Below are 25,603 nucleotides of genomic sequence, written 5' to 3' on the forward strand. Positions count from 1 at the left end.
GTGTTTTTGTGAAATGTGGCTAAAAACTAGCATCCCAGATGCTAACGTGGAGCTACCCGGGTTTAGCACAATTCGAGCGGACAGAGACGCAAATACATGCGGGAAGTGAAAAGGAGAAGGACTCGCTCTCTGTGTGAACACGAGGTGGTGCAACCCTGGACATGTAAACGTCGAAATCTCCACTTGCTGCAGGGACATCAAACTGTTGGCCTTAACACTAGAATTACCAGAGCCTACGAAAAAACTCGTAATTCCGTCCCACCTTAAATGCTTCTTAAATCCCTTCACACCTCTCCATGGCGCCCTTTGTCTTCTAAATGTGCTGATAAAGAGAAGCTTGGAGCAGCCGGCTATTCCATCCCCCCACCAATTTAGAACGTGCGAACTTCTCTCAGCTCATGCCTTGATTGAGTATCTGGGAGTGAAGTGGAGTTTTAGAGTGGAAATAATAGATCGTTATTTGGAACACACGCATTTCATGTCTGTTCCGTTTCTACAGTAATCTGTGTCAACACATTGTTAAAACAGAAACGATTTTTTATATTCTAGTAGTAGATGACAAAATGTAGACATAAACTATATAATGTATGAAGCCTGAAGTCCAAATAGCAAAGAAACATTTTCACAAGAATAACACAATTGCGCTTTTATTCAAAAATATAACTGCAGAAACAAAAAGCCGCCTTAACATGCGACATTGACAGGAGTTTAATGTAACTGCCACCGTGGTTCAATAGACTCAGCCCCCGCTTGGGAATCAAGAGGTCACAAGTTCGATCCTGCGCTCCTCCGTTTTGAGAAGTAAACTGCTCTTAGTCTTACTGTTTTGGAATAAGAGCATACATTTGATTTCAGTCTCTAACAGCCGGTGCAATTTATGATCCTTGTAAAGGTTAGCTTTTTTTTTTTTTTTTTTTAATTCACTTTTCATTCTCTCAGTCGCGTTCAGAATCAATCCTACAACCCCATCTGATACGGCTGTTTTCACTAAAGGCAGCCACCTCAACCCCGGGTTCTTACACACAGCGCTGGCGAAGCTGCCTTCTTCGTATCTCACCGTCACTTGCTTTGCTTTTTATTCAGTTTTATTGAGTGTTCCCGCCAGTCACCGCATGTTGCTGTATGCTGTTTCTTTTGTGCTTCAGGACATGCAGAGGAAAGAATGGTAAAGACCAGTAACCGGTAGCTATATGCAATCATCAGACACTCCCCATCTGCCCGTGTCGTTCAAACACAGGAACATATATTGGTGTAAAAGTATAACAAAAGTGCACTTTTATTCAAGTGCACTTTTTCCATCGCCTTTTCCTGTAAGAAGCAATGTACACACTTCTCTTTATGCTGTGGTTTCTATTACACACCTGAAAGAAAGAGACAATACATGTGAAAATATCCAGCATACAGCAACATGCGGGACTGGCAGGAACACTCAATAAAACGAAAATCAAGTGACAGTGAGATACGAAGAAGGCAGCTTCGCCAGCGTCTGTGTGTCAGAACCGGGTGGGCGGGGGCGTTAGTATGCATCGTGGTACAACGCAGAGCTATAGCGTGTCTGTATTCTGTTTCTTTTATACTCCAGGGCATGCAGAGGAGAGAATAGTAAAGAGCAGTAAGTTCGGTGCTATATGCAATCATCAGACACTCCCCATCTGCCCGTTGTTTTGTTATACTTTTCAATACTTTTTATACTGCTCAAACAGGCATGCTCAAAAAATACACGTGTAATGCCACGAAAAGTGCACGCAGACACTTCATTTCGCAAACAAAACAAGTGCACTTTTATTCAAAACTACCTGTATAACCGAAGAAAAAAGAAAGCAAGTTACAGTAGGCGATTGATACGACAGCTTGCATGGTGCAATGCTAAGAAGTGCTGATTTTCATTCCGTGCTATATAAAATCATCACATTCAAAAATTAACAGTTCCCACACACCCAAGGACCGTCCTTCCTACATTTACGACACGTGTTCTTGTTGCCGTGTACACACATCTCTGTGCTATGGTTTCTATTACACTGAATGAGCACCTGACACTGTACTTTCTTCCCTGGGGGAAGGTCCCGCATCAGAGAATTTCCAGTTCCTGCATAAATTCACACCCGATCTGACGTTGTTCGTTTTCAAGTAAGTTAGTATAAATAAGTTAGTTATAAATCGCATTAGTGCGATTATATTTTCACATATATTGTCTCTTTCTTTCAGGTGTGTAATAGAAACCACAGCATAGAGAGAAGTGTGTACATTGCTTCTTACAGGAAAAGGCGATGGAAAAAGTGCACTTGAATAAAAGCACTTTTGTTATACTTTTACACCAATATATGTTCCTGTTTTTGAACGACACGGGCAGATGGGGAGTGTCTGATGATTGCATATAGCGCCGAAGTTACTGGTCTTTACCATTCTTTCCTCTGCAAGTCCTGGAGTACAAAAGAAACAGCATACAGCAACATGCGGTGACTGGCAGGAACACTCAATAAAAAGCAAAGCAAGTGACGGTGAGATACGAAGAAGGCAGCTTCGCCAGCGTTTGTGTGTCAGTACAGGGGTGCGTTAGTATGCATCGTGGTACACTGCAGAGCTATAGCGCGTCTTTAGTGAAAACAGCCGTGTCAGATGGGGTTGTATGGATTGATTCTGAACGCGACTGAGAATGAAAAGTGAATTTAAAAAAAAAAAAAAAAAGCTAACCTTTTCAAGGATCATAAATTGCACCAACTGCTAGAGACTGAAATCAAATGTATGCTTTTATTCTAAAACAGTAAGACTAAGAGCAGTTTACTTCTCAAAACGGAGGAACGCAGGATCGAACTCGTGACCTCTTGATTCCCAAGCGGGGGTGAGTCTATTGAACTACAGAGGTAGTTACAACAAACTCCTGTCAATGTCGCATGTTAAGGCGGCTTTTTGTTTCTGCAGTTATATTTTTGAATAAAAGCGCAATTGTGTTATTCTTGTGAAAATGTTTCTTTGCTATTTGCACTTCAGGCTTCATACACTATATAGTTTATGCCTACATTTTGTCATCTACTACTAGAATATAAAAAACGTTTCTGTTTTAACAATGTGTTGACACAGATTACTGTAGAAACGGAACAGACATGAAATGCGTGTGTTCCAAATAACGATCTATTATTTCCACTGTAAAACTCCACTTCACTCCCAGATACTCAATCAAGGCATGAGCTGAGAGAATGTTCGTGCACGTTCTAAATTGGTGGGGGGGGATGGAATAGCCGGCTGCTCCAAGCTTCTCTTTATCAGCACATTTAGAAGACAAAGGACGCTGGCGGAGAGGTGTGAAGGGATTTAAGAAGCAGTTTAAGGTGGGACGGAATTACGAGTTTTTTCGTAGGCTCTGGTAATTCTAGTGTTAAGTCTGCGTCCCTACTACTTGCCCAGAGAGTTTGGACACGTCATTGTTGTTACCGTTTACATCTCTCCTCTGGCGGACGTGGAGCGTGTGACATCATCCACTCCGCTGTTGCTAAACTACAAACACAGCGTCCCGAGGCGTGTGTGCTAATCTCTGGAGACTTTAACCTGGTGTCGCTGGACAAAACATTACCTGCCTTCTCCCAGTATGTGGATTGTAACACCCGGGGAAATAGGACTATTGACCTACTCTATGCAAATGTTAAGGACGCATACAGCGCCACTCCGCTGCCTGCGCTTGGGAAAGCAGATCATAACCTGGTTCTGCTTCAGCCTCACTACAAACCAAGAGTGAGGGAGCTACCTACAACTACACGTTCATTCAGGAAGTGGTCCCCTGAGGGAGAGCAGGCTCTGAGAGACTGCTTTTGAACTACGGACTGGGATATCCTGCACATTGAGGAGTTTGTTGACTGCACTACTGACTACATCAACTTCTGTATGGACATTGTAGTTCCAGTAAGAACAGTACGCGGCTATGCTAACAACAAGCCATGGATTACAAGTGACATCAAGGGCCTTTTAAACCTGAAGAAAAGGGCTTTTAAAGGCGGTGATCAGCATGAGCTCAAGTGCATGCAGAAGGAACTCTGAGTCCAGCTCAGGGAGGCAAAGGAACAGTACAGGAGAAAGCTGGAGCAGAAGTTGCAGAATAACAGCATGAAGGAAGTGTGGGATGGGATGAAGATCATCACTGGCTGCAGCTTGAAGCGGGGTGCAACCATCGAGAGAGACGTGGAGAGAGCAAACCTGATGAACAACTTCTTTTAACAGGTTTGACCACCCTAACCCACTCTCACCTCAGAGTACTGCATGGTGCTGAACAGTTTGACATCTGTGGTAGAGCGACAGGCGCTGAGCATGCTCATGTCAATCATGGAGAATCCACTAAACAGTATCATCTCCAGACAGAGGAGCAGCTTCAGTGACAGACTGCTGTCACTGCCCTGCTCCACTGACAGACTGAGGAGATCGTTTCTCCCCCACACTATGCAACTCTTCAGTTCCACCTGCGGGGGGTAAATGTTAACACTACACAAGATTATAGACTGTTACACCTGCCTCGCACTCTCCATCTTGCATTTTTTAACTTGCACTCTGCTTTTATTGCTCTTTTAATTTAAAAAAAAAATTTTTTTAATCAGTATGCTGCTGAAGTATGTGAATTTCCCCTTGGGGATTAATAAAGTATATATCTATCTATCTAGTTTCCATTATACTAAAACAAAGATAGTTAAGCTTAAATAAATATTAATTTTTCGATGAGCTTCTGCTTTGGAGAGTTTAAGAATAAAAATAGTAAAAAATTCTGCATTGATTGTTTTTGGATCATGAGGGCTGCTGTTTTAAAATGGTTTAAATGTGTCCACGAAAACAAATTGACTTGTGTTGGTGTAATATGTGAGTGAGGTCTATCCTGAACTAGATTCTGTCAGGATTCAATTCCTGCTTTGTACCCAGTTAGGCCAGGATTGGTTTACCCTTCTCTCTATCAGAATCTTGATGATACTAAGAAAAGAGAGGAAAAATGTGCAGTCTGATAGACTGTATGAGGTGAAGAAAGGAGGGTTCTAAGCGAGTTCCATTCATGTCAATGTGTTAGTAATAGGGATATATAGGGTGTGCATGAAAGAAAATAAAAGGTAATGCTTTTAGTCAGCATTTAATCTACCTATGTGCACCACATTATGTTAGTCTTCTACCCATTACCACCATATGGTATATAAAGTTCTTAAAAAGGAAAAGAATATTAAAATTATTCCATATTATTATTATCAATTAGTAAATCTGTGCATTTTTACCCTACATATTAGAAAGACATAGTATATTACACTGTAACATTTTATGAAGTCTACCATATGTTTTTAGAAAAGGATTAAAGATTATACTGTAACTTAAATTTTATAATATTAGAAAAAAGCACCATTATGGACAGTACCTTGTATCACTTTTTTAAAATCTTTCTTGCATAAAATATTGTTGAAGAGAATGGAATACATTTTTAGTTACGAAATTGCAGCCATCTATGGTTATGTAATTTATGTTTTTATGTTATCATGTGTCCTTGAGTAAGGAAGTGTGTTCCCGACATTCAAAACATTTTTATTGCATTATTTTGCAAAAGTAGGATAAGTACATTACCCTACAAAGATATGTGCACAGTATACTTGTGTATAAGGATAGGTAGTGCATAGTAATGTAAATTCTAAGCAAACACGTAAATATAGAAGAAGTAACACATTAAAAATAGCTTGCCTTAATGCTAGAAGTATCAAAAATAAGGTAAGTTAGTTGGAGTTGTATGTAGCAGAGCATAATTATGATATTATAGCAATATCTATCTATCTATCTACACATTTTTTAGGAAGGATAGACAGAACAGAAAAGGAGGTGGGGTTGCTGTTTATGCCAAACAGGGTTTAAATGTAAGTCATCTTCAGTTGGATGATGAGCCCCATCTTAGTGAGGACATGTGGCTTGCCTGGAAAATATTAGGGAAAAGGTCTTATTTTAGGAGTGTGTTATAGACCACCTAATTCAGACAGTAATTTCAACACATCTTTTTAGTAATATCAAAAAGGCAAGTTTACAGGGGGATATTATAGTCATGGGGGACTTGAATTATCCAAATATTAACTGGGATAACCTTGCAGATGGAGGAGCACAAGAGCAGGAGTTTTAGAAGTAATCAGTGACTGTTTTTTAACACAGCATGTTAAAGCACCAACACGGGGTGAAGCCTGTCTGGATTTAGTATTCTGTAATAATCAGGATAGAATTGAGGGTGTAGAGGTGATTGAACCACTAGGGTCAAGTGACCATAATGTAATACAATTCTCAGTATTTTGTAAGAGTACAGATGCAAAGACTAAAATTGTTAAGTTGAACTTTGGTAGGGCTAATTTTGAGCAGATGTGACAAAGTCTAAGTAGGATAGACTGGGATAAGCTTTTAAATGTGGAGACAGTCGAGGAGCAGTGGAACAGTTTTAAAATGTTTTACATGTAATGCAGGACAGATACATACCTAAATTTGGAATTAATAGGAAACTAAAAAAAACTCCACGATGGATTAATAAAGATTTAAAAAAGAAGTTGCAAAGGAAAAAACTGCTGTATAAGGCATATAAGACTAATGACTGCAAAGTGAATCGAGCGTATGAGAACATGAGGGCAAGCATTAAGAAGGATATCAGGAGGCTAAAAGACAGTTGGAGAGGAATATAGCAGATAAGGCTAAAGAAGACCCCAAGAGATTCTTTCAGTATTTTAGTAGTAAAAGAACAGTTAAGGAGGAGGTCAAGTTCATCAGGAATAGTAAAGAGGAATTAAAAGATACAGACAATGAAATAGCAGATGCCCTAAACTTACATTTTTCTGAGGTGTTTACAAGTGAGCAAGTGGATAACCTCCCAGAGGTAAACGCAACTACTAAGGAGGTACTGAGGGATTTGGAAATTGTAGAGGGAGAAGTGCTGCTCAGATTAAATAAGATGAAATCAAACAAATCACCAGGCCCAGATAATATTTATCCTCGTGTTCTTAAGGAGGCTAGTGAGTACATATATAAACCCTTGACACATATTTTTAGGAAGTCACTGTGCACTGGAGAGATTCCAAAGGACTGGAAAATGGCAAATATCATCCCATTATATAAAAAGGGTGACAGGGCAGATCCAAGCAACTATAGGCCAGTAAGCTTAACATGCATCACAGGAAAATTAATGGAAGGAATTATTAAGGATAAGATTGAGCAACACATGGCAAGGACAGGAGTTATTCTGAACAGTCAGCATGGGTTCAGAAGAGGGAGGTCGTGTTTTACTAACATGTTGGAATTCTATGAGGAGGCAACAAAAGGATACGATCAAAGTGGAGCTTATGATATTATTTATCTGGACTTTCAGAAAGCATTTGATAAGGTGCCACATGAGAGGTTGGGCATCAAGTTAAAAGAAGTGGGAGTTCAGGGTGATGTTTTTAGATGGGTGCAGAATTGGCTCAGACACAGGAAGCAGAGGGTGATGGTGCGAGGAACCTCATCAGAACTGGTCGATGTTAAGAGTGGTGTTCCACAGGGGTCAGTGCTAGGGCCGCTGCTATTTTTAATATATATAAATGATTTAGATAGGAATATAAGTAACAAGCTGGTTAAGTTTGCAGATGATACCAAGATAGGTGGATTAGCAGATAATTTGGAATCCGTTATATCATTACAGAAGGACTTGGATAGCATACAGGCTTGGGCAGATTTGTGGCAGATGAAATTTAATGTCAGTAAATGTAAAGTATTACACATAGGAAGTAAAAATATTAGGTTTGAATACACAATGGGCGGTCAGAAAATCGAGAGTACACCTTATGAGAAGGATTTAGGAGTCATAGTGGACTCTAAGCTATCAACTTCCCGATAGTGTTCAGAAGCCATTAAGAAGGCTAACAGAATGTTAGGATATATAGCACGATGTGTTGAGTACAAGTCCAAGGAGGTTATGCTCAACCTTTATAATGCACTAGTGAGGCCTCATCTTGAGTACTGTGTGCAGTTTTGGTCTCCAGGCTACAAAAGGACATAGCAGCACTAGAAAAGGTCCAGAGAAGAGCAACTAGGCTGATTCTAGGGCTACAGGGGTTGAATTATGAGGAAAGATTAAAAGAGCTGAGCCTTTACAGTTTAAGCAAAAGAAGATTAAGAGGTGACATGATTGAAGTGTTTAAAATTATGAAGGGAATTAGTACAGTGGATCGAGACTTGTATTTTAAAATGAGTTCATCAAGAACACGGGGACACAGTTGGAAACTTGTTAAGGGTAAATTTTGCAACAAACATTAGGAAATTTTTTCTTTACACAAAGAATGATAGACACTTGGAATAAGCTACCAAGTAGTGTGGTAGACAGTAAGACTTTAGGGACTTTCAAAACTCAACTTGATGTTTTCTTGGAGGAAGTAAGTGGATAGGACTGGCGAGCTTTGTTGGGCTGAATGGCCTGTTCTCGTCTAGAGTGTTCTAATGTTCTAGTGAGAGAAAGAGATTCTCCCTGTGTGCAGCCTGCAATGAACTGGCAAGAACTGAACTGACTTTTTAGGAATGCATTTCGTTTTAGTCAGGTTAATATTTATTATGGATGTTTTAACATGGATGGAGTGGTAGTACAGGCCTTGAATTCCTTCCTTATAACACCAGCAGGTACGCAGGTTTGGATGTTGGTTTAGTCAGGGACTGTAAGGAATTTTCACTTTCTCCTTGTGTATTTGTGGTTTAATTGGTATCAGTGAGTTTTATTAAAAGCAGAAGATTGCCTGTTCTAAGAAAGAATCCTGGTTGTGTGTTATCAAATTACTAAAATACTTAATGTTCTGGGAGGTAAATTATAAATGTGTTTTTATGTATTTATTAATCCAGTTGTTCCCAACCTTTTTTCTCTCCCGTACCCCTTGATTATGCTTTTCATTTAGGAGTGTTCCCCCCTCTGCATTACCCCCATCAATCCCTCAAAAAAATATATATTTTTTTTAATTTTCTTAGGTTCGCTAAATAATCAAATGACTCAAATTAACCTAATGACATTTATAGGCTTTTTATTTTTGATTTTACATTTTAAAATTTATTTCAGTTTTTTAAAATAGCAGCCTAACATAAGATCAAAACAAAAACAGCATTAAAACATTTTTTACCCACATTAACTTATGATGAAAGTACATAACAATTATTCATCTTGATATACAAGTCTTCCAACATGGCTCTTAATAATTTTAATGCAATCCTTGAGCTTGTTTCATGGATCCAAGTTTTTTTAAAATTAGGTTCAAATGAAGACAGATATAACCTTTTGACAAGCTCTGTGTTAGTGATAAAGCAATAAAATGTTTATTACCTTTCAAGGAGTTCTTGGTACTCTTCTTTCACTGCTGCCCAGAAGTCATTAATTTTTCTTATTTTGAAATCAGATCGTAAAGAAGAATCAGTCGAAAGTTCAATCAATTTTTCTTTTTCAGAAATTGATAGTTTTTTGGCTTGTTGACAAAAACAATTTGTTGAATGGATTTAAAATCCAATTATCCTCACTATTTTGCTTTGGAAAATACTGTCTGAACGACACCTTTAGTCCTTTTAAGTGAGCTATTATACTACTTTATACTACTTTTGACAATTTCAGTTTGTTCTCAGATAAGAAACTGTAAAGTTTCTTTTTTGAAACACGATTCCCAAAAATCGAGATTTCTTGATCATAGGCTAGATTTTCTCAGACACCTTAAAGATGGTTATGGAATTGTTCTGTAATCTTAACTTTAGTTTATTTATTTCTGAAAAAATATCAGATAAGTACGCAAGCTGTTGAAGCCATTCACTTTCATAAAACTTAGAGCTCAACTCAAAAGGATGGTCTTCAAAAAAAACTTGAACTTCATGTCTCAATTCAAACAATCTTGTGAGTAATTTTCCTCGTGAAAGCCACCTCACTTCTGTGTGTAAAAGTAATGTAGTATGGAGGCAGTTCATCTCTTCACACAAAGATTTGAATAGTCTGGAGTTTGTTGCATTGGCCTTAATACAGTTAACAACTTGGACAGACTGATTGAGCACTTCCTTCAATGAATCTGGCAGGGGTTTGGACGCTAGGCTTTGTCTGTGAATACGGCAATGACACCAAGCTACATGGGGAGCGAATTCTTTGATAGGACTGCATAATAACAGCCAGACACAGATTTTCCACCATCCGTACAAACACCACAGCAATTGGCCCAATCAATTTCTTTTTCACAGAAATAACACTGAATGGCATTAAATATGTCCTCGCCTTTACATCTTTCAGTGAGAGGATAGCAAAGTAAAAGATTTTCTTAAAGCACGTTATCATTTAAATATCTTGCAATAACAAACAAAATTGACAGATTGGAAACATCAGTGCTTTCATTCACCTGTATTGAAAAACAGGGACTCCTTTTTATTCTTTCAATTACTATAGATTCAATGCCATCAGACATGTCGTTAATTCTCAGAGAAACTGTATTGTTTGAGAAGGGAATATTGTTAATTTTTCGGACATGGTCTTAACCGAATATACATTGAACAGCATTTTTGATACAAGGAGATTCAAATTTTCAGCGATTGTATGATTTTTACTGCTTTTAGCAATACGGTAACTTACTCTGTATAATGCTTCAACCACATTCTCATTGACTTTGTTTGCAGATAAGAAAGAAGAAGTTAGATTAGGGCAGTTTGATAGTCACTGAAAAAAAACTAACATCTTTTTGTTTAGAAATTGGATGTTTTGTCTCTAAATGGTGCATCAATAAAGATGGTTTCATGCTACCGTTGGACAATATCTCTCGACTAACAACGCACAGTGATTTCAGACAGTCTTCATCTTCCGTGAATGAAAACCCATATGTCTAGTATTCAACAGAATATTTCCTCGTCTTTATTGGAGCACTGATATTTTGAGTTTTTTTAATAGGGTTAACTTTATCTCTTGCAAGAACAGGCCTATCAGTCAGTGATCCCTGGTCCCCTTGTGCTTGTAAATCATCAGACTGCTTCAAAGTAGTTGCAGCTGCCAAATCGGCAGGTTGAATTTCTAAGCTAACTGCAGCACTCTTAAGAATTCCAGTTTTCAACCACTTATCCATTTTGGGGCAAAAAACAATATCAATAGAAAGTTACTCAAAACAATAAACAATAGCTAAACACTTCAAAATAAGCACTTCTAAAAAAAGGAACGATCTAGGCCTGTTGATACATGTTACTCACTTGACACCCAATCGAACACCAAAATGATGGACTGCTTTCAATCACAGTGACAGTTTTGGCGAAGAGAGAGAGGACACACATGCGCAATCGCGCGATATGACTACTGGTGGGCGGGTCTAGTGACAACTTTCACACAAGTCTGTCTTTGTAAATAAAAAACAAAAATTGTATAACTGTTTTAAACTCCTTTTTTTGGTGTTTTCCACCATTACCAATATTATTTTCGCGTACCCCCAACTGGTCCGCCGCATACCTCCAGGGATACGCATACCACGTGTTGGGAACCGCTGTATTAATTTGTTAGTTATGTATAAAAAAAGAATTCTGGTGTTCTTGTGACACACAGCTGCAAAAAAAAAAAAATCCTTGCTACATTTTGCCATATAATGTTTCATTATACAAAGTGAAAAATTGCATTATTTAAAAAGAAAGAGTTGCCGGATTATGTTAGTGAATTTGTCCAAAACCCAACCAGACGTAAATAATGTTTTGTGGGTGATACGCTTTTGAAGTCTTCTAATTATTCTTGGATTAAATTATACTATCAGTATAATTACTTTAGATTTTATTCCAATAATTTTGAACAAGCTTATACTAAATGGAATTGGAAATGTACTGTAACATTTTATATATGGACAATGAAACATGTTAACATATACTGTATTGTCTTGAAAAAGTACTCAACTGTCTAACCCCAGGAACTTTCTTCACATAAGTGATGACCACTATCAGAATATTTGATGAATATGACAGGGAATTTTTATTTGAAATCAAACACTAATTTTAATGTTGGCTTCCAAAAAAAAGTTAATTATAAACCTTTCCTCTTTCCAAAATTGCTGAAAATGTGCCAGGTTACTTGAGGAGCAGCAGTGGATAGTAATTTGTAGGTCTCGCCTAACATGTTTGATGGGTAAATTCAAGGCTCTGACTGGGCCATTAACTTTCTTCATTTTAGGCCATTCAATTGTTGCTGTGGCAGCATGTTTAGGGTCATTGTCATGTTAAAATATAAACTTCCACCCCAGTTGAAGATTTCTGGCAGAGGGAGCAGGTCTTCCTTCAGGATTTGTCTGTACTGGGCAGTGTTCATCTTGCCATCAGTCCTCACGTAAACCAAACCCACAACTTGATGCTTCGTTCACCTCATTTTAAAGTGGGTATAATTTTATTTGAAGTGCAGTTTTAAATTTATGCCACATATAGCGCATAATGTTTAAGCCAAAAGATTCTGTTTTTTGCCTCATCAGACTATAAAGACTGTCTGCCACATCTTTGGATTACCTTCCAAGTGAGATTTTGCAAATTCCTTACATACAATAACAGTGTTTTTCTTGAGCCAGAGCTTCTTTCTTTCCATTCTTTCATAAAGGTTGTTTTTTTTTGTTAAATGCCTTGGAGATTGCTGAACTGTGAACATCTTCTCAGGTGTTCATCAGTTGGCTTTATGACAAGTGCTATTCTTGCTTAGAGTGCAGCGTGACTTAAGCAGTATTGTTGCAATATTTTTTTTCCCACTTCCATGTGATGCACCTTCAAAATGGCTTTATACCTGTTGTGTTGTGAAATTTTGTATATAAGTTGATAAAAGTTGTGTATGTCTTTATTTATAAGTCAGACAAAGCACATGTAACAAGGTGGAAGTGCCTAAAACCAGTTTGGCAAGTGATTCTCTGCAGGACTCTCTCAATCAATCCCCCAGGAAACCCAAACTACCTAGCTGGCAAGCTTCACTCAACAAATGGTTTTGGGAGCAGATGTGAAAATAAGCCAGTAACTGTTGGAATTCTGTTGGTCTAAAGTTGGCTGTTTGGTTTTGAATTGGAAGCCATTCTTTACCACAACGCCCTATTGGCTGTTTTCAACATGGAATGCATAAATTCGGTTGCTTTACCCCTCCCTCTCTATCTTACACCATTGCCATTAAGAAGCATCCTTCTCTGTCACACCATTGTCATGAGGACCACAACCCAGCAGCCATATTGAGACAGGCATGTGTGCTACCTGAACCTACACATCAGCATTTATCAGGTTGTATGGTTGCCAGTATTCACATGTACTTTGCTTATTGTTGTTATTTTATTAATATTATTAATGATCATTTAAAGTTGTAACAACTCCTACTTGTCTTTTACTTGATGTAATTACCTGAGGTTATAGATGTAGAAAAGATGTTGGGGAGAAGTTTACTGTACAGTTGAACCACAACAAGAAAGGTTATTTATTCTTATAAATTAAGCGATTATCAACAAATAGAGTGAGTTAGTAAGATAATACGCTGCAGAGGAGGAAAGTTAGCATATTTATAAATGCAGTGCTTAATTCTTAAATCTCACAATTTTGATATTCCCTTTTTATCAAATAGTTGAATTTATTTTTCTTTCAATTTGGCGAGATGTATGGTTTTGTAGATCAGCAGCCAAAATTCTTACCTTAATACACTGAGATAGCAAAATGTGAATATGGTTTTGGGCACTCGATAAGGCACAAACTAAAGGCACTGTATATTACTTTTTTGAATAAGTACATTCTTGTATTTTCCTTTTGTGTTCTAGTATATATATTTTTTTTTTACCAAAAACTAATGACAATTTACCTTATTCTGTCAATTTGAAGAAACATTACAGTACAACCATATGCTTAAATACAGATGAATTCAAGTGTAATATATCTGCTAATAAGTAAGACTAAGTACACACTTCATATCCTTATTCTGTCCAGGGTCTTGCAACCAATTTCTCAAAACACATCTTACTAAGATTATGAAGAGTAAACATGTAGTGCTAATTATTGCCACTAAAAACATGCAATTCAGAAAATGTGTAGAGAATTACTCTTTTTTTCTAAATTATAATTGTGTTTTTTTACAGGTCCTCCAATGAGGCATCAACAGTGAGATTGTGCCATGGCATTGGACAGCATACGAATACATTCTCACGAGCTTACTGAAAAAGAACAAATAGACTGTGGAGGGTGTGGAGTAGTATACATATGTCTTCATGCAACACATGGATTAGTAGTTTTAAAAACTGTTTACACTGGGCCTCATCGAACAGAGTATGTTCTTATTTTAGTACTAGAGCTGTTTTTTTTTTTTTGTTTTTTTTTTTAATTGTCATCATGTAACACAAAGTAAGGATTTATGAACCTGCTTACTTAATTTATTATAAGAGTCCAGGTAGCACAGTAACTGCCCTTTCATAGTACTATGTTGCCTACCAGAATCCTGACCCTATGTAATAATAGACTATTAAAACACAGACTTTTATTTTAAGGACAAGGCAAGGCAAATTTCATAAAGAAAGTATAAAAATTCAGAGAGTACTTTGACCAGAACTATGCCAGTTGAGAAAACTATAATAATTGACTTTCATTACAGTACAAGTCAAATGATTTAATGATATGCCTTACACAAAAAGACATTTCCCTAATTTGAAACAGCACCACAATGTATATATCTTATGTGCCATATACTTCTACTGTATTATAAATCTATTATATAATGCCCCATACAACAACATTTGCCTGTTTATTATTTCTCATAGATAGATAGATAGATACTTTATTAATCCCAAGGGAAAATTCACATAATCCAGCAGCAGTATACTGATACAAAGAAACAATATTAAATTAAATAGTAATAAAATGAAAAAATTAAAATAAAATTAATGTTCGCATTTACTCCCCCGGGTGGAATTGAAGAGTCGCATAGTGTGGGGGGAGGAACAATCTCCTCAGTCTGTCAGTGGAGCAGGACAGTGACAAAAGTCTGTCACTGAAGCTACTCCTCTGCCTGGAGATGACACTGTTAAGTGGATGCAGTGGATTATTCATGATTGACAGGAGTTTGCTTAGTGCCCGTCGCTCTGCCACAGATGTTAAACTGTCCAACTTTAATCCTACAATGGAGCCTGCCTTCTTAACAAGTTTGTCCAGGCGTGAGGCGTCTTTTCATCTTTATGCTGCCACCCCAGCACACCACCGCGTAGAAGAGGGCACTCGCCACAACCGTCTGGTAGAACATCTGCAGCATCTTACTGCAGATGTTGAAGGATGCCAACCTTCTCAGAAAGTATAGTCTGCTCTGACCTTTCTTACATAGAGCATCAGTATTGGCAGTCCAGTCCAATTTGTCATCCAGCTGCACTCCCAGATATTTAAGGTCTGCACCCTCTGCACACAGTCACCTCTGATGATCACAGGGTCCATGAGGGGCCTGGGCCTCCTAAAATCCACCACCAGCTCCTTGGTCTTGCTGGTGTTAAGGTGTAAGTGGTTTGAGTCGCACCATTTAACAAAGTCTTTGATTAACTTTCTGTACTCCTCCTCCTGCCCACTCCTGATGCAGCCCACAATAGCAGTGTCATCAGCTAACTTTTGCACGTGGCAGGACTCGAGTCATATTGGAAGTCTGATGTATATAGATTGAACAGGACCGAGAAAGTACAGTCCCCTGGCCCCTGTATTGCTGCACACAATGTCAGACCTGCAGTTCCCAAGACGCATATTGAGGTCTGTCTGTAAGATAGTCCACAATCCATGCCACAAGGTGTGAATCTACTCCCATCTCAGTCAGCTTATCCCTAAGGAGCAGAGGTTGGATGGTGTTGAAGGCGCTAGAGAAGTCCAAAACATAATTCTTACAGCACCACTGCCTCTGTCCAGGTGGGAGAGGGATCGATGAAGCATATAGATGATGGCATCCTCCGCTCCCACCTTCTCCTGGTATGCGAACTGCAGAGGGTCGAGGGCGGCGGACCTGTGGCCTCAGGTGGTGAAGCAGCAGCCCTCCATGGTCTTCATCAGATGTGACGCCAGAGCAACAGGCGGAAGTCATTCAGCTCACTAGGACGTGATACCTTTGGGACAGGAGTGATACAAGATGTTTTCCAAAGCCTTGGGACTCTCCCCTGTTCCAGGCTCAGGTTGAAGATGCGCTGTAGAGGACTCCCCAGTTCCAACGCACAGGCCTTCAGCAATCGTGGCGATACACCATCTGGACCCGCTGCTTTGCTGGCACAAAGTCTTTTCAGCTCTCTGCTCACCTGGGCTGCTGTAATTGTGGGTGGGGATGTCTCACCTATGCTGGTATCAGCAGAAGGATGGTTGGAGGATGCAGTACTCGAGGTGAGAGTGGGTTAGTGATCAAACCTATTAAAGAAGTTGTTCATTTGGTTTGCTCTCTCCACGCCTGTCTCGATGGCGGCACCCTACTTGGAGCTGCAGCCAGTGATAATCTTCATCCCATCCCACACTTCCTTCATGCTGTTGTTCTGCAACTTCTGCTCCAGCTTTCTCCTGTACTGCTCTTTCGCCACCCTGAGCTGGACTCGGAGTTCCTTCTGCACGCACTTGAGCTCATGCTTATCACCACCTTTAAAAGCCCTTTTCTTCTGGTTCAAAAGGCCCTTGATGTCACTTGTAACCCATGGCTTGTTGTTAGCATAGCAGCATACTGTTCTTACTGGAACTACAATGTCCATACAGAAGTTGATGTAATCAGTTGTGCATTCAACAGCCTCTTCAATGTTCTCACTATGTGACCCCAGCAATATATCCCAGTCTGTAGTTCCAAAGCAGTCTCTCAGAGCCTGCTCTGCCTCAGGGGACCACTTCCTGAATGAGCGTGTAGTTGTAGGTAGCTCCCTCACTCTTGGTTTGTATTGAGGCTGAAGCAGAACCAGGTTATGATCTGCTTTCCCAAGCGCAGGTAGCGGGGTGGCGCTGTATGCGTATTTAACGTTTGCATACAGTAGGTCGATAGTCCTGTTTCCCCGAGTGTTACAATCCACATACTGGGAGAAGGCAGGTAATGTTTTGTCCAGCGTTACATGGTTAAAGTCTCCAGCGATTAGCACAAGTGCCTCAGGGTGCTGCGTTTGTAACTTTGCAACTACGGAATGGATGATGTCACTCGCCATCTCCGCGTTCGCTTGAGAGGGGATGTAAACAATAACAGCAATCATGTGTCCAAACTCTCTGGGCATTAATAGGGGCGCAGACTTACGGCCAACAGTTCGATGTCCCTGCAGCAAGTGGAGATTTTAACGTTTACATGTCTCTTCTTCCTTTAAACTTCATTTGCTTCATTTTAGCATTTTTGCCTGCTAGGGAAATCTTGCTCAGTTTTTTAGGATCTAGATTCTCTACAGAAATGTTAGAAAGTCATTTTGTTTCTCCCACAAAGTCACTGGTTACTTTAGAGCCCTTTTAGTAATGGATTGCCAGTATGGTTTGTAATCCACTAATGCCAACCTATAGTGTCATCCAGGACATACATGGATTCGAGGTACATTTTATAAAAAAATTCAACAATAATTACAGTGGTAAAATAAGTATAGCATAATCTTCAAAAGATACAAAAACAGTTTTCTGCTACTTAATGTATATTAGTTTACTTTTCTTTTAATAAGGATGACAAAATAATTTGGTTGTTACCTCACAATGAAAAGGCTTTGAATTAATTTTCTACTTGGCAGATATCAATGTGGGGCTTGCACATTCTTCCTGGTGCATACATGGGTTTCTTCTGAGCAGATCAGATTTCTCCCACACCTCAAAGACTTAGATTTAATTGTAGTTTGTGCTGAGTTATGCAGCAAAAACACAGTTGTAATTATTTTATTATGATAACTGATTCTAGTATAGTAATCTCCTTATAATAGAATATTAAACCGAGACAGACATCCCCTGCCCCGTCCATTGATAATTTGACATGCTGGTTTAAAAATGGTTCCATTAATTATTTCTGAGAGTTCCTGTTCTGTATCACTTCTGGGCAATGCATTTTTTGGTGTTGTCATTTGCTTCTAGGTATGATCATTAATAACTTACTCCCTCAATCATGCCGGATTTCTTAAATATATAATATTTATTTCTGATGTGTTAAATTTATTAAAAGAAACCTTTCATTATGTATCACATTATCCTTTGGCCTAAGATTTCATTAGATGAAAATCACTTGGTGGTGAAAAGGTGTGTTGTGACACGTAGCGGATTATAAAAGATGCATATTTTTAACCTTTTTTTGTAGGTTTAACAAATCTCTGTTAGAGGAGGGAAAGTTAATGAAGAAACTGAATCATGAGCGAGTGGTGAAACTGCTTGGTGTGGTTTTAGAAGAAGGCAACTACTCTCTTGTAATGGAGTATTTACCCAAAGGCAATCTCCTTAAAATGCTGCAATCTGTGAGTACAAATCAAAAATAAAATAAATTACAATGCCCTGACATATTTTTTTGGGCAGTAGGTCAAATATTCTGGGTGCTACATGGATGTTTCTACTGTGTGTTCTTTTTACTTTTTTTTGTCAGTATTCTTTTTTTTGCTTGCATTTCATCTGTAAAGCGTAAAGTGCTTATGACTTGTGCAGTGTTGCTTAAAAGATGCATATGGAACCTCCATCCATCCATCCATTTCCTAACCCGCTGAATCCGAACAGGGTCACGGGGGTCCGCTGGAGCCAATCCCAGCCAACACAGGGCACAAGGCAGGAACCAATCCCGGGCAGGGTGCCAACCCACCGCAGGACACACACAAACACACCCACACACCAAGCACACACTAGGGCCAATTTAGAATCGCCAATCCACCTAACCTGCATGTCTTTGGATTGTGGGAGGAAACCGAGCGCCGGAGGAAACCCACGCAGACACGGGAGAACATGCAAACTCCACGCAGGGAGGACCCGGGAAGTGAACCCGGGTCTCCTAACTGCGAGGCAGCAGCGCTACCACTGCGCCACCGTGCCACCCATATGGAACCTGCAGCTTTCAAATTAATGTACAATTGAAAACTGTTCCTTCACAAAAACAGGGTTCATTGTGAGTTCAAAGTGACGTAATCAAAGAGAAAGCACTGCCTCTTTCTACCGGAATGCACATAAAAAACTTGGCCAAAATCACTTTAAATGCAGACAAACATGTTAAATGTAATTATTTTTTTCACTAACTATGCTTCTGTTCATGTCTGGATGACAAAATATATGTGGTTTCTGCCTATCTCTTTTTATATAAATTAAGATACACTAAGTACACTCACCTAAAGGATTATTAGGAACACCATACTAATACGGTGTTTGACCCTCTTTTGCCTTCAGAACTGCCTTAATTCTACATGGCATTGATTCAACAAGGTGCTGAAAGCATTCTTTAGAAATGTTGGTCCATATTAATAGGATAGCATCTTGCAGTTGATGGAGATTTGTGGGATGCACATCCAGGGCACGAAGCTCCCGTTCCACCACATCCCAAAGATGCTCTATTGGGTTGAGATCTGGTGACTATGGGGGCCATTTTAGTACAGTGAACTCATTGTCATGTTCAAGAAACAAATTTGAAATGATTCGAGCTTTGTGACATGGTGCATTATCCTGCTGGAAGTAGCCATCAGAGGATGGGTACATGGTGGTCATGAAGGGATGGACATGGTCAGAAACAATGCTCAGGTAGCCCATGGCATTTAAACGATGCCCAATTGGCACTAAGGGGCCTAAAGTGTGCCAAGAAAACATCCCCCACACCATTACACCACCACCACCAGCCTGCACAGTGGTAACAAGGCATGATGGATCCATGTTCTCATTCTGTTTACGCCAAATTCTGACTCTACCATTTGAATGTCTCAGCAGAAATTGAGACTCATCAGACCAGGCAACATTTTTCCAGTCTTCAACTGTCCAATTTTGGTGAGCTCGTGCAAATTGTAGCCTCTTTTTCCTATTTGTAGTGGAGATGAGTGGTACCCGGTGGGGTCTTCTGCTGTTGTAGCCCATCCGCCTCAAGGTTGTGCGTGTTGTGGCTTCACAAATGCTTTGCTGCATACCTTGGTTGTAACGAGTGGTTATTTCAGTCAAAGTTGCTCTTCTATCAGCTTGAATCAGTCGGCCCATTCTCCTCTGACCTCTAGCATCAACAAGGCATTTTTGCCCACAGGACTGCCGCATACTGGATGTTTTTCCCTTTTCACACCATTCTTTGTAATCCCTAGAAATGGTTGTGCGTGAAAATCCCAGTAACTGAGCAGATTGTGAAATACTCAGACCGACCCGTCTGGCACCAACAACCATGCCACGCTCAAAATTGCTTAAATCCCCTTTCTTTCCCATTCTGACATTCGGTTTGGAGTTCAGGAGATTGTCTTGACCAGGACCACACCCCTAAATGCATTGAAGCAACTACCATGTGATCGGTTGATTAGATAATTGCATTAATGAGAAATTGAACAGGTGTTTATTCAAATGAAGAAAACTGAATATGGTAAATATTGCCTCTTTCTGACATTTACAGTTGAAGGAAAGATCTAATTAAAGTAAACCTGAATTTTTTTCCATTGTGCCTTAGTGTTTTAGGCAATGTATGTCAACTCAGAGCCAACAAAGATGCACACAGTGTGTGAAATTGCATGTTGGAGGACATAACTAAAACTAGCATTGCTGACAGTGAAAATACCCCTTAAGGACTCTTGACAAAATGTCTTTGTCATAACAAAAGAAAAAATAATTGTTTTTAATAAGAAAAAAAAACAGATTTTAGGTGGAAGCTTAACAGTCTTAGCTTAAAACCAGGGCTGTGGAGTTGGTACACAAAACCTTTGCCTTTGACTCCTCAATTTATGGTAGCACCATCTCTGACTCCTCAATTTGTAAATTAAGCCAGTATACAATACCAGACAAAAGTTTGAGGTCACACAGAAATGTTTGTGTTTTTTATTGCAATTGATACCCATTTTATTATCATGATATTGTTAAATTGTTTTAAAAATATAGCCAAGGCATTACTAGTGTGTATAATGAATTTATTATTCATATTTGGCTACAAAGCCCCAATGCCAGAAGCAGTTCCTTCACCCAGAGCAGCTCAGTAATTGCTTCTGGCTCCTGCATAAAATGTAAGTCAGAACATCAAGTTCAAAAGTAACTTTGAGGGAGTCATAAAGTTGTTTAAAAATATTACATTACTACTACTGTAGATCCAAGAGTCGCTGCTGGGGACCATGAGTGCCACAAGGGTGTGCTGCAGGGAGATGAGCTCCCTAATAAGTGGGACTTCCGTATGACCTGGAAATACTTCCATTGGGCAGTGGCCCTGGCATCGGAAATATTCCTAGGTCCTTAATAAAAGGGACTTCCTTGTCCAGGCAAGTTGGAGCTGGAGAACGTGGAGCAACACTCAACTGTAAGGAGGGCAGTGTGGTGAGAGGTATTGTGGGAAGAAATTACTTGTGCGATTTGTGGAAGAATTTAGTTAATAAACCACCTTTTATTTGAACTTAGGACTCTTTTTGTGTTCATGTTGGGTTTGGAGCTCGCTGACACCCTAGTTCTGTCACAATAGATTTGGTAAATTAATTGATAGATTTTGCAGGTTGAATAGTAATCAGTCTAATGTTACTGTGCTTTTTCACCTTTTCAATCCTAAAATTAGTTTTGCCTGAAAAAATATGACCTCTTTTGTGTGTAGTTTCTGGATGGTCTTTGCAGACAGCTTGGTAAATTTTCTGACTTGATTGTGATGCTGTTTACTCTCAGCTGTCATCACTGCTTTACAGAATATCCTCTGTATTTAATCCATTTTAAAAGTTCTTCCAGTATTCAAAATTATTTTCTTTTTATTTTGTCATAGTACTGCTTTTAATTATGATTCCTTTCAATTGGAACTGGTCCAGCAATAATAAAACATCTGGTAGTCCACAAGGCTGTACAAATCTGTAGTTTGGTTGCCCGGAATTGAAAACTAGTAGACCCAGACATCTGGACTACCAGTTTTTCTACCCGTGACTGTAAATAATTTTAAAACTCATGCCTGGTAACTAATGCGCAACATGTAGGAGTAAAGTGAACTTTTTGATTTTAAGTAGTATTTTGCTGTAATAATAATATATATTTTTAACTTTTTGTGTTTGTAGGTATCTGTTGCACTTTCTATAAAAGGAAGGATCATATTAGAGATCATTGAAGGAATGTCTTATTTAAACCAAAACAATGTCGTTCACAAGGATCTTAAGCCAGAAAATATATTATTAGATGAAAATTTTCATGTTAAGGTAAGAAAACACATTAAGTAGGCCTTAATCGGACTGTGTAGTCAACATGTAAAAAAGTCAATTTCCTATCATATTGATTTGAATCTAGTATCAGTTTTAAGCCCTGCCTCCCATGATCTTATTTGCTCTGGTTATTCTGTTTTCCAAAACACCTTCATAGATAATGTCTTGTTTTTTTCTTTTGCTACTAATATGGAAATGCTTTGCACAACTGCAAATCCTTAACAAACTCTCTTAATTTGTTGTATGTTTTCTCCAATTGTACCTCTGGCTCTAATAGCATTGTCATGTCTGCAAATGCTAGAAATCCCCATGTTTCTTTTAAACGTCTACCTAGGGTGGTCCCTTTACAGGACAGGGAAAAGAGGTTGACTGCACTTTAAAAATAGACAGTTCCTGGAGAGCAGTGATATATTGTACTTCATTTTATTATCATTGCTAGCCGCTCCTTGAGTCATTGGGAATGTATTTAGGGCTGCTAAATAAGAAACACATAGATTGCTAGTTCAATAAATAAAAAGGGAAATTAAGAAATGCACCATGCAGTCAAAAGAGTCACTATTTTGATCATGGCACCTCATCCAAAAATCTGAGAAATATCTGCATATGAATTCCATCCTAATCCAGGTTGAACTGTGAAAAGAACTGAGCTCTTCCAGCAGATGGTAGTTTTCTGCCTATCACTTCAAGATGTCTATTTCCAGTCACAAACCAAACAAATTGATAAGAACACATTATCGATGGTATTATAGTTAATTAGTACTAAATAATTTGTTTGGATGTATAAATCCCCAAGTTTTTTTAGTGTAATAGATTACTATTTTCTGGAGTTGGGTGTTTAAATTGGAAGTAATATTCGATAGGATAACATATTGGACTGAAAATATGCTCAATGTGTTAACAACATCAGAAACTCATTTGACAGCTTAAGGCATGCACAAAAGAAGCAAAGGAGTATTCATGGCATCAGCAACACATTTACTGTTAGCTAAATTTTTGGTTCATGATTACAGAGAAATTAAAATACAGGCACAGTCTGCTGTCACATCCCTTACACAGAGAACACAGTTTCCAGCTCTCCTTACCCTGATAACAGGAAATCCAAGCTTAATTGCAAAAGTAAGGCAGATTTCCAGGCACCAATGAACAATAATATAATTTTGCAGTTAATCCTATATCTAAATTAAATGTTTCTCCCAATTTTTTTTTATTATTATTTTGTTTTTCAATACATTTTATAATTCCTGACACTGCTGCTTTAAGTTCAAACTACAACATCTTTTCCCTCCACAAGATGGAGTAGAGAGCTATAAAACAATTACCCAGCACAGGCATGCTTTTACATGAAATACCTTAAGGTGCCTTCCTATAGATTTTTTTTGGTATTTGCTTTTAATTGTTATTTAATTATTTAAAAAAATTAAGAAATAAACATTCATGGGAACAGTATACTTTTTACATGGGAAGCTGGCATACTTGCATGGGCATTGTTTTAATATTTTGATACTTGATTTTTGTTTGCTTTGATGAAAAATGAGCCAGTGCAGTAATAAAGTGTATCAAATATACAAAACCATTATGTTTCAGGGCTTTCTAACCATCTAAGTAGTTTCCACAGGGCTGCCACAAGAACTGGACTTGGAACTAAATTCTGATTCTTAGATCACATCTATTGTGATTATAAAGAGCAAACTTTAAAGAGCAAAAGCATGTACAAACGATATTTATATCAAAGATATTTAAATTCTTTCAAAGATTCTTTTTAACTGAATAATCTTTAAAAGTTGAAAATACTTGATGTAATCAGAGTGTTAGCCTTACCACTCTGATTACATTCGATTAGTTCAAATGGGCAGTAAGTAACATGATGCTTTAATATGATGTCTGGATGTGTTTGGCTACATGGTAAAATTCTGCTGGGTTAATATTTAAGGGAATGTTTAGATAGATAGATAGATACATAGATACTTTATTAATCCCAAGGGGAAATTCACATACTCCAGTAGCAGCATACTGATAAAGAACAATATTAAATTAATGAGTGATAACAATGAAGGTATAACAGACAGACAATAATTTTGTATAATATTAATGTTTACCTCCACGGGTGGAACTGAAAAGTTGCCTAGTGTGGGGGAGAAACGATCTCTTCAGTCTGTCAGTGGAGCAGGACAGTGACAGCAGTCTGTCGCTGAAGCTGCTTCTCTGTCTGAAGATGATCCTGTTCAGTGGATGCAGTGGATTTTCCATTATTGACAGGAGCTTGCTCAGTGCCAGTCGCTCTGCCACGGATGTCAAACTGTCCAGCTCCATGTCTACAATAGAACCTGCCTTCCTCACCAGTTTGTCCAGACGTGAGGCATCACTCCTCTTTATGCTGCCTGCCAGCACACCACCACGTAGAAGAGGGCGCTCACCACCACGTAGAAGAGGGCGCTCGCCACAACTGTCTGATAGAACATCTGCAGCATCTTATTGCAGATGTTGAAAGACACCAGCCTTCTAAGGAAGTATAGTCGGCTCTGTCCTTTCTTACACAAAACATAAGTATTGGTAGTCCAGTCCAATTTATCATCCAGCTGCACTCCCAAGTATTGTGCTCATGTCACCCCTACTTCTTTGATTTGCTTATAAAACGTTTCTTTAAACTAGACTGGTTGTCCTAATTTATGCCGTTTTAATTTAAGGAGTTTAAAGCAGGTTTATGGATGCAGCAATACCTGTTATATTATTTGTTTTTTCTACTGAATGCGTTTTGGTTAACAGCTGTTATGCTTACTGGGATATGCTACTCAAAATGTCATTATTTTAAACTACATCAACATTTGCATATAGCATACTGGTCTTGCCAGTTGAAAATAACATAAATAATTAAAAATAAGTACTATCTATATATATATATAATTCACTAAGGCAAGACAACCATGGAAAGCACACCGGAAGGGGTGTGGATTCACTAAGCCGCCGACAAGTGAGACATCTATGGCGCACGCAGGAAGGAGCCACGCCCACCAACTCCAAGACCATTGGATACGACAACAACTCACAGAGCCACGGCCACCAACTCGGACGCAACAACACAGAAAAACCGGCGTCCTTTATATTCGTCTGTCGTAGAGGTCACATGCAGCTCCGACCAACGTTGACTGTTAATAGAGGCATGTTTCTCGCGGAGGTGAATCGCTATATGCGGCGTGTAAAACTGTTTGCGAGGGGTATCCCATGGGATCCTTAAAACGTTCCTTTACTACAGGTTAAAACACAATGAAGTAAGCATTCTTTAAAAAATGAGTTTTCGGTTACGACACACGACCGCGTGCACTATAGCAAACTGTTTTACACGCTACGTACAGCAATTCGCATACGCG

At 38.8% G+C, this 25,603-nt stretch overlaps 1 protein-coding gene across 2 annotated transcripts in view; it reads left to right on the forward strand.

Moving 5' to 3' along the window:
• The window catches only part of ripk1l (receptor (TNFRSF)-interacting serine-threonine kinase 1, like), a 71,812-nt gene that overhangs the window by 9,306 nt on the left and 36,903 nt on the right, over positions 1-25,603 (forward strand). For both annotated transcript variants that reach the window (XM_039753438.1, XM_039753437.1), the window contains exons 2-4: positions 14,064-14,250; positions 18,227-18,380; positions 22,098-22,235. In XM_039753438.1, coding sequence (XP_039609372.1) covers positions 14,099-14,250; positions 18,227-18,380; positions 22,098-22,235 — 444 coding nt within the window. In that variant the 5' untranslated portion in view covers positions 14,064-14,098. The remainder of the gene's footprint in view (positions 1-14,063; positions 14,251-18,226; positions 18,381-22,097; positions 22,236-25,603) is intronic.

This window comes from Polypterus senegalus, chromosome 5 (assembly GCF_016835505.1).
Source record: "Polypterus senegalus isolate Bchr_013 chromosome 5, ASM1683550v1, whole genome shotgun sequence".
NCBI classification, from domain to species: Eukaryota; Metazoa; Chordata; class Cladistia; order Polypteriformes; family Polypteridae; genus Polypterus; species Polypterus senegalus.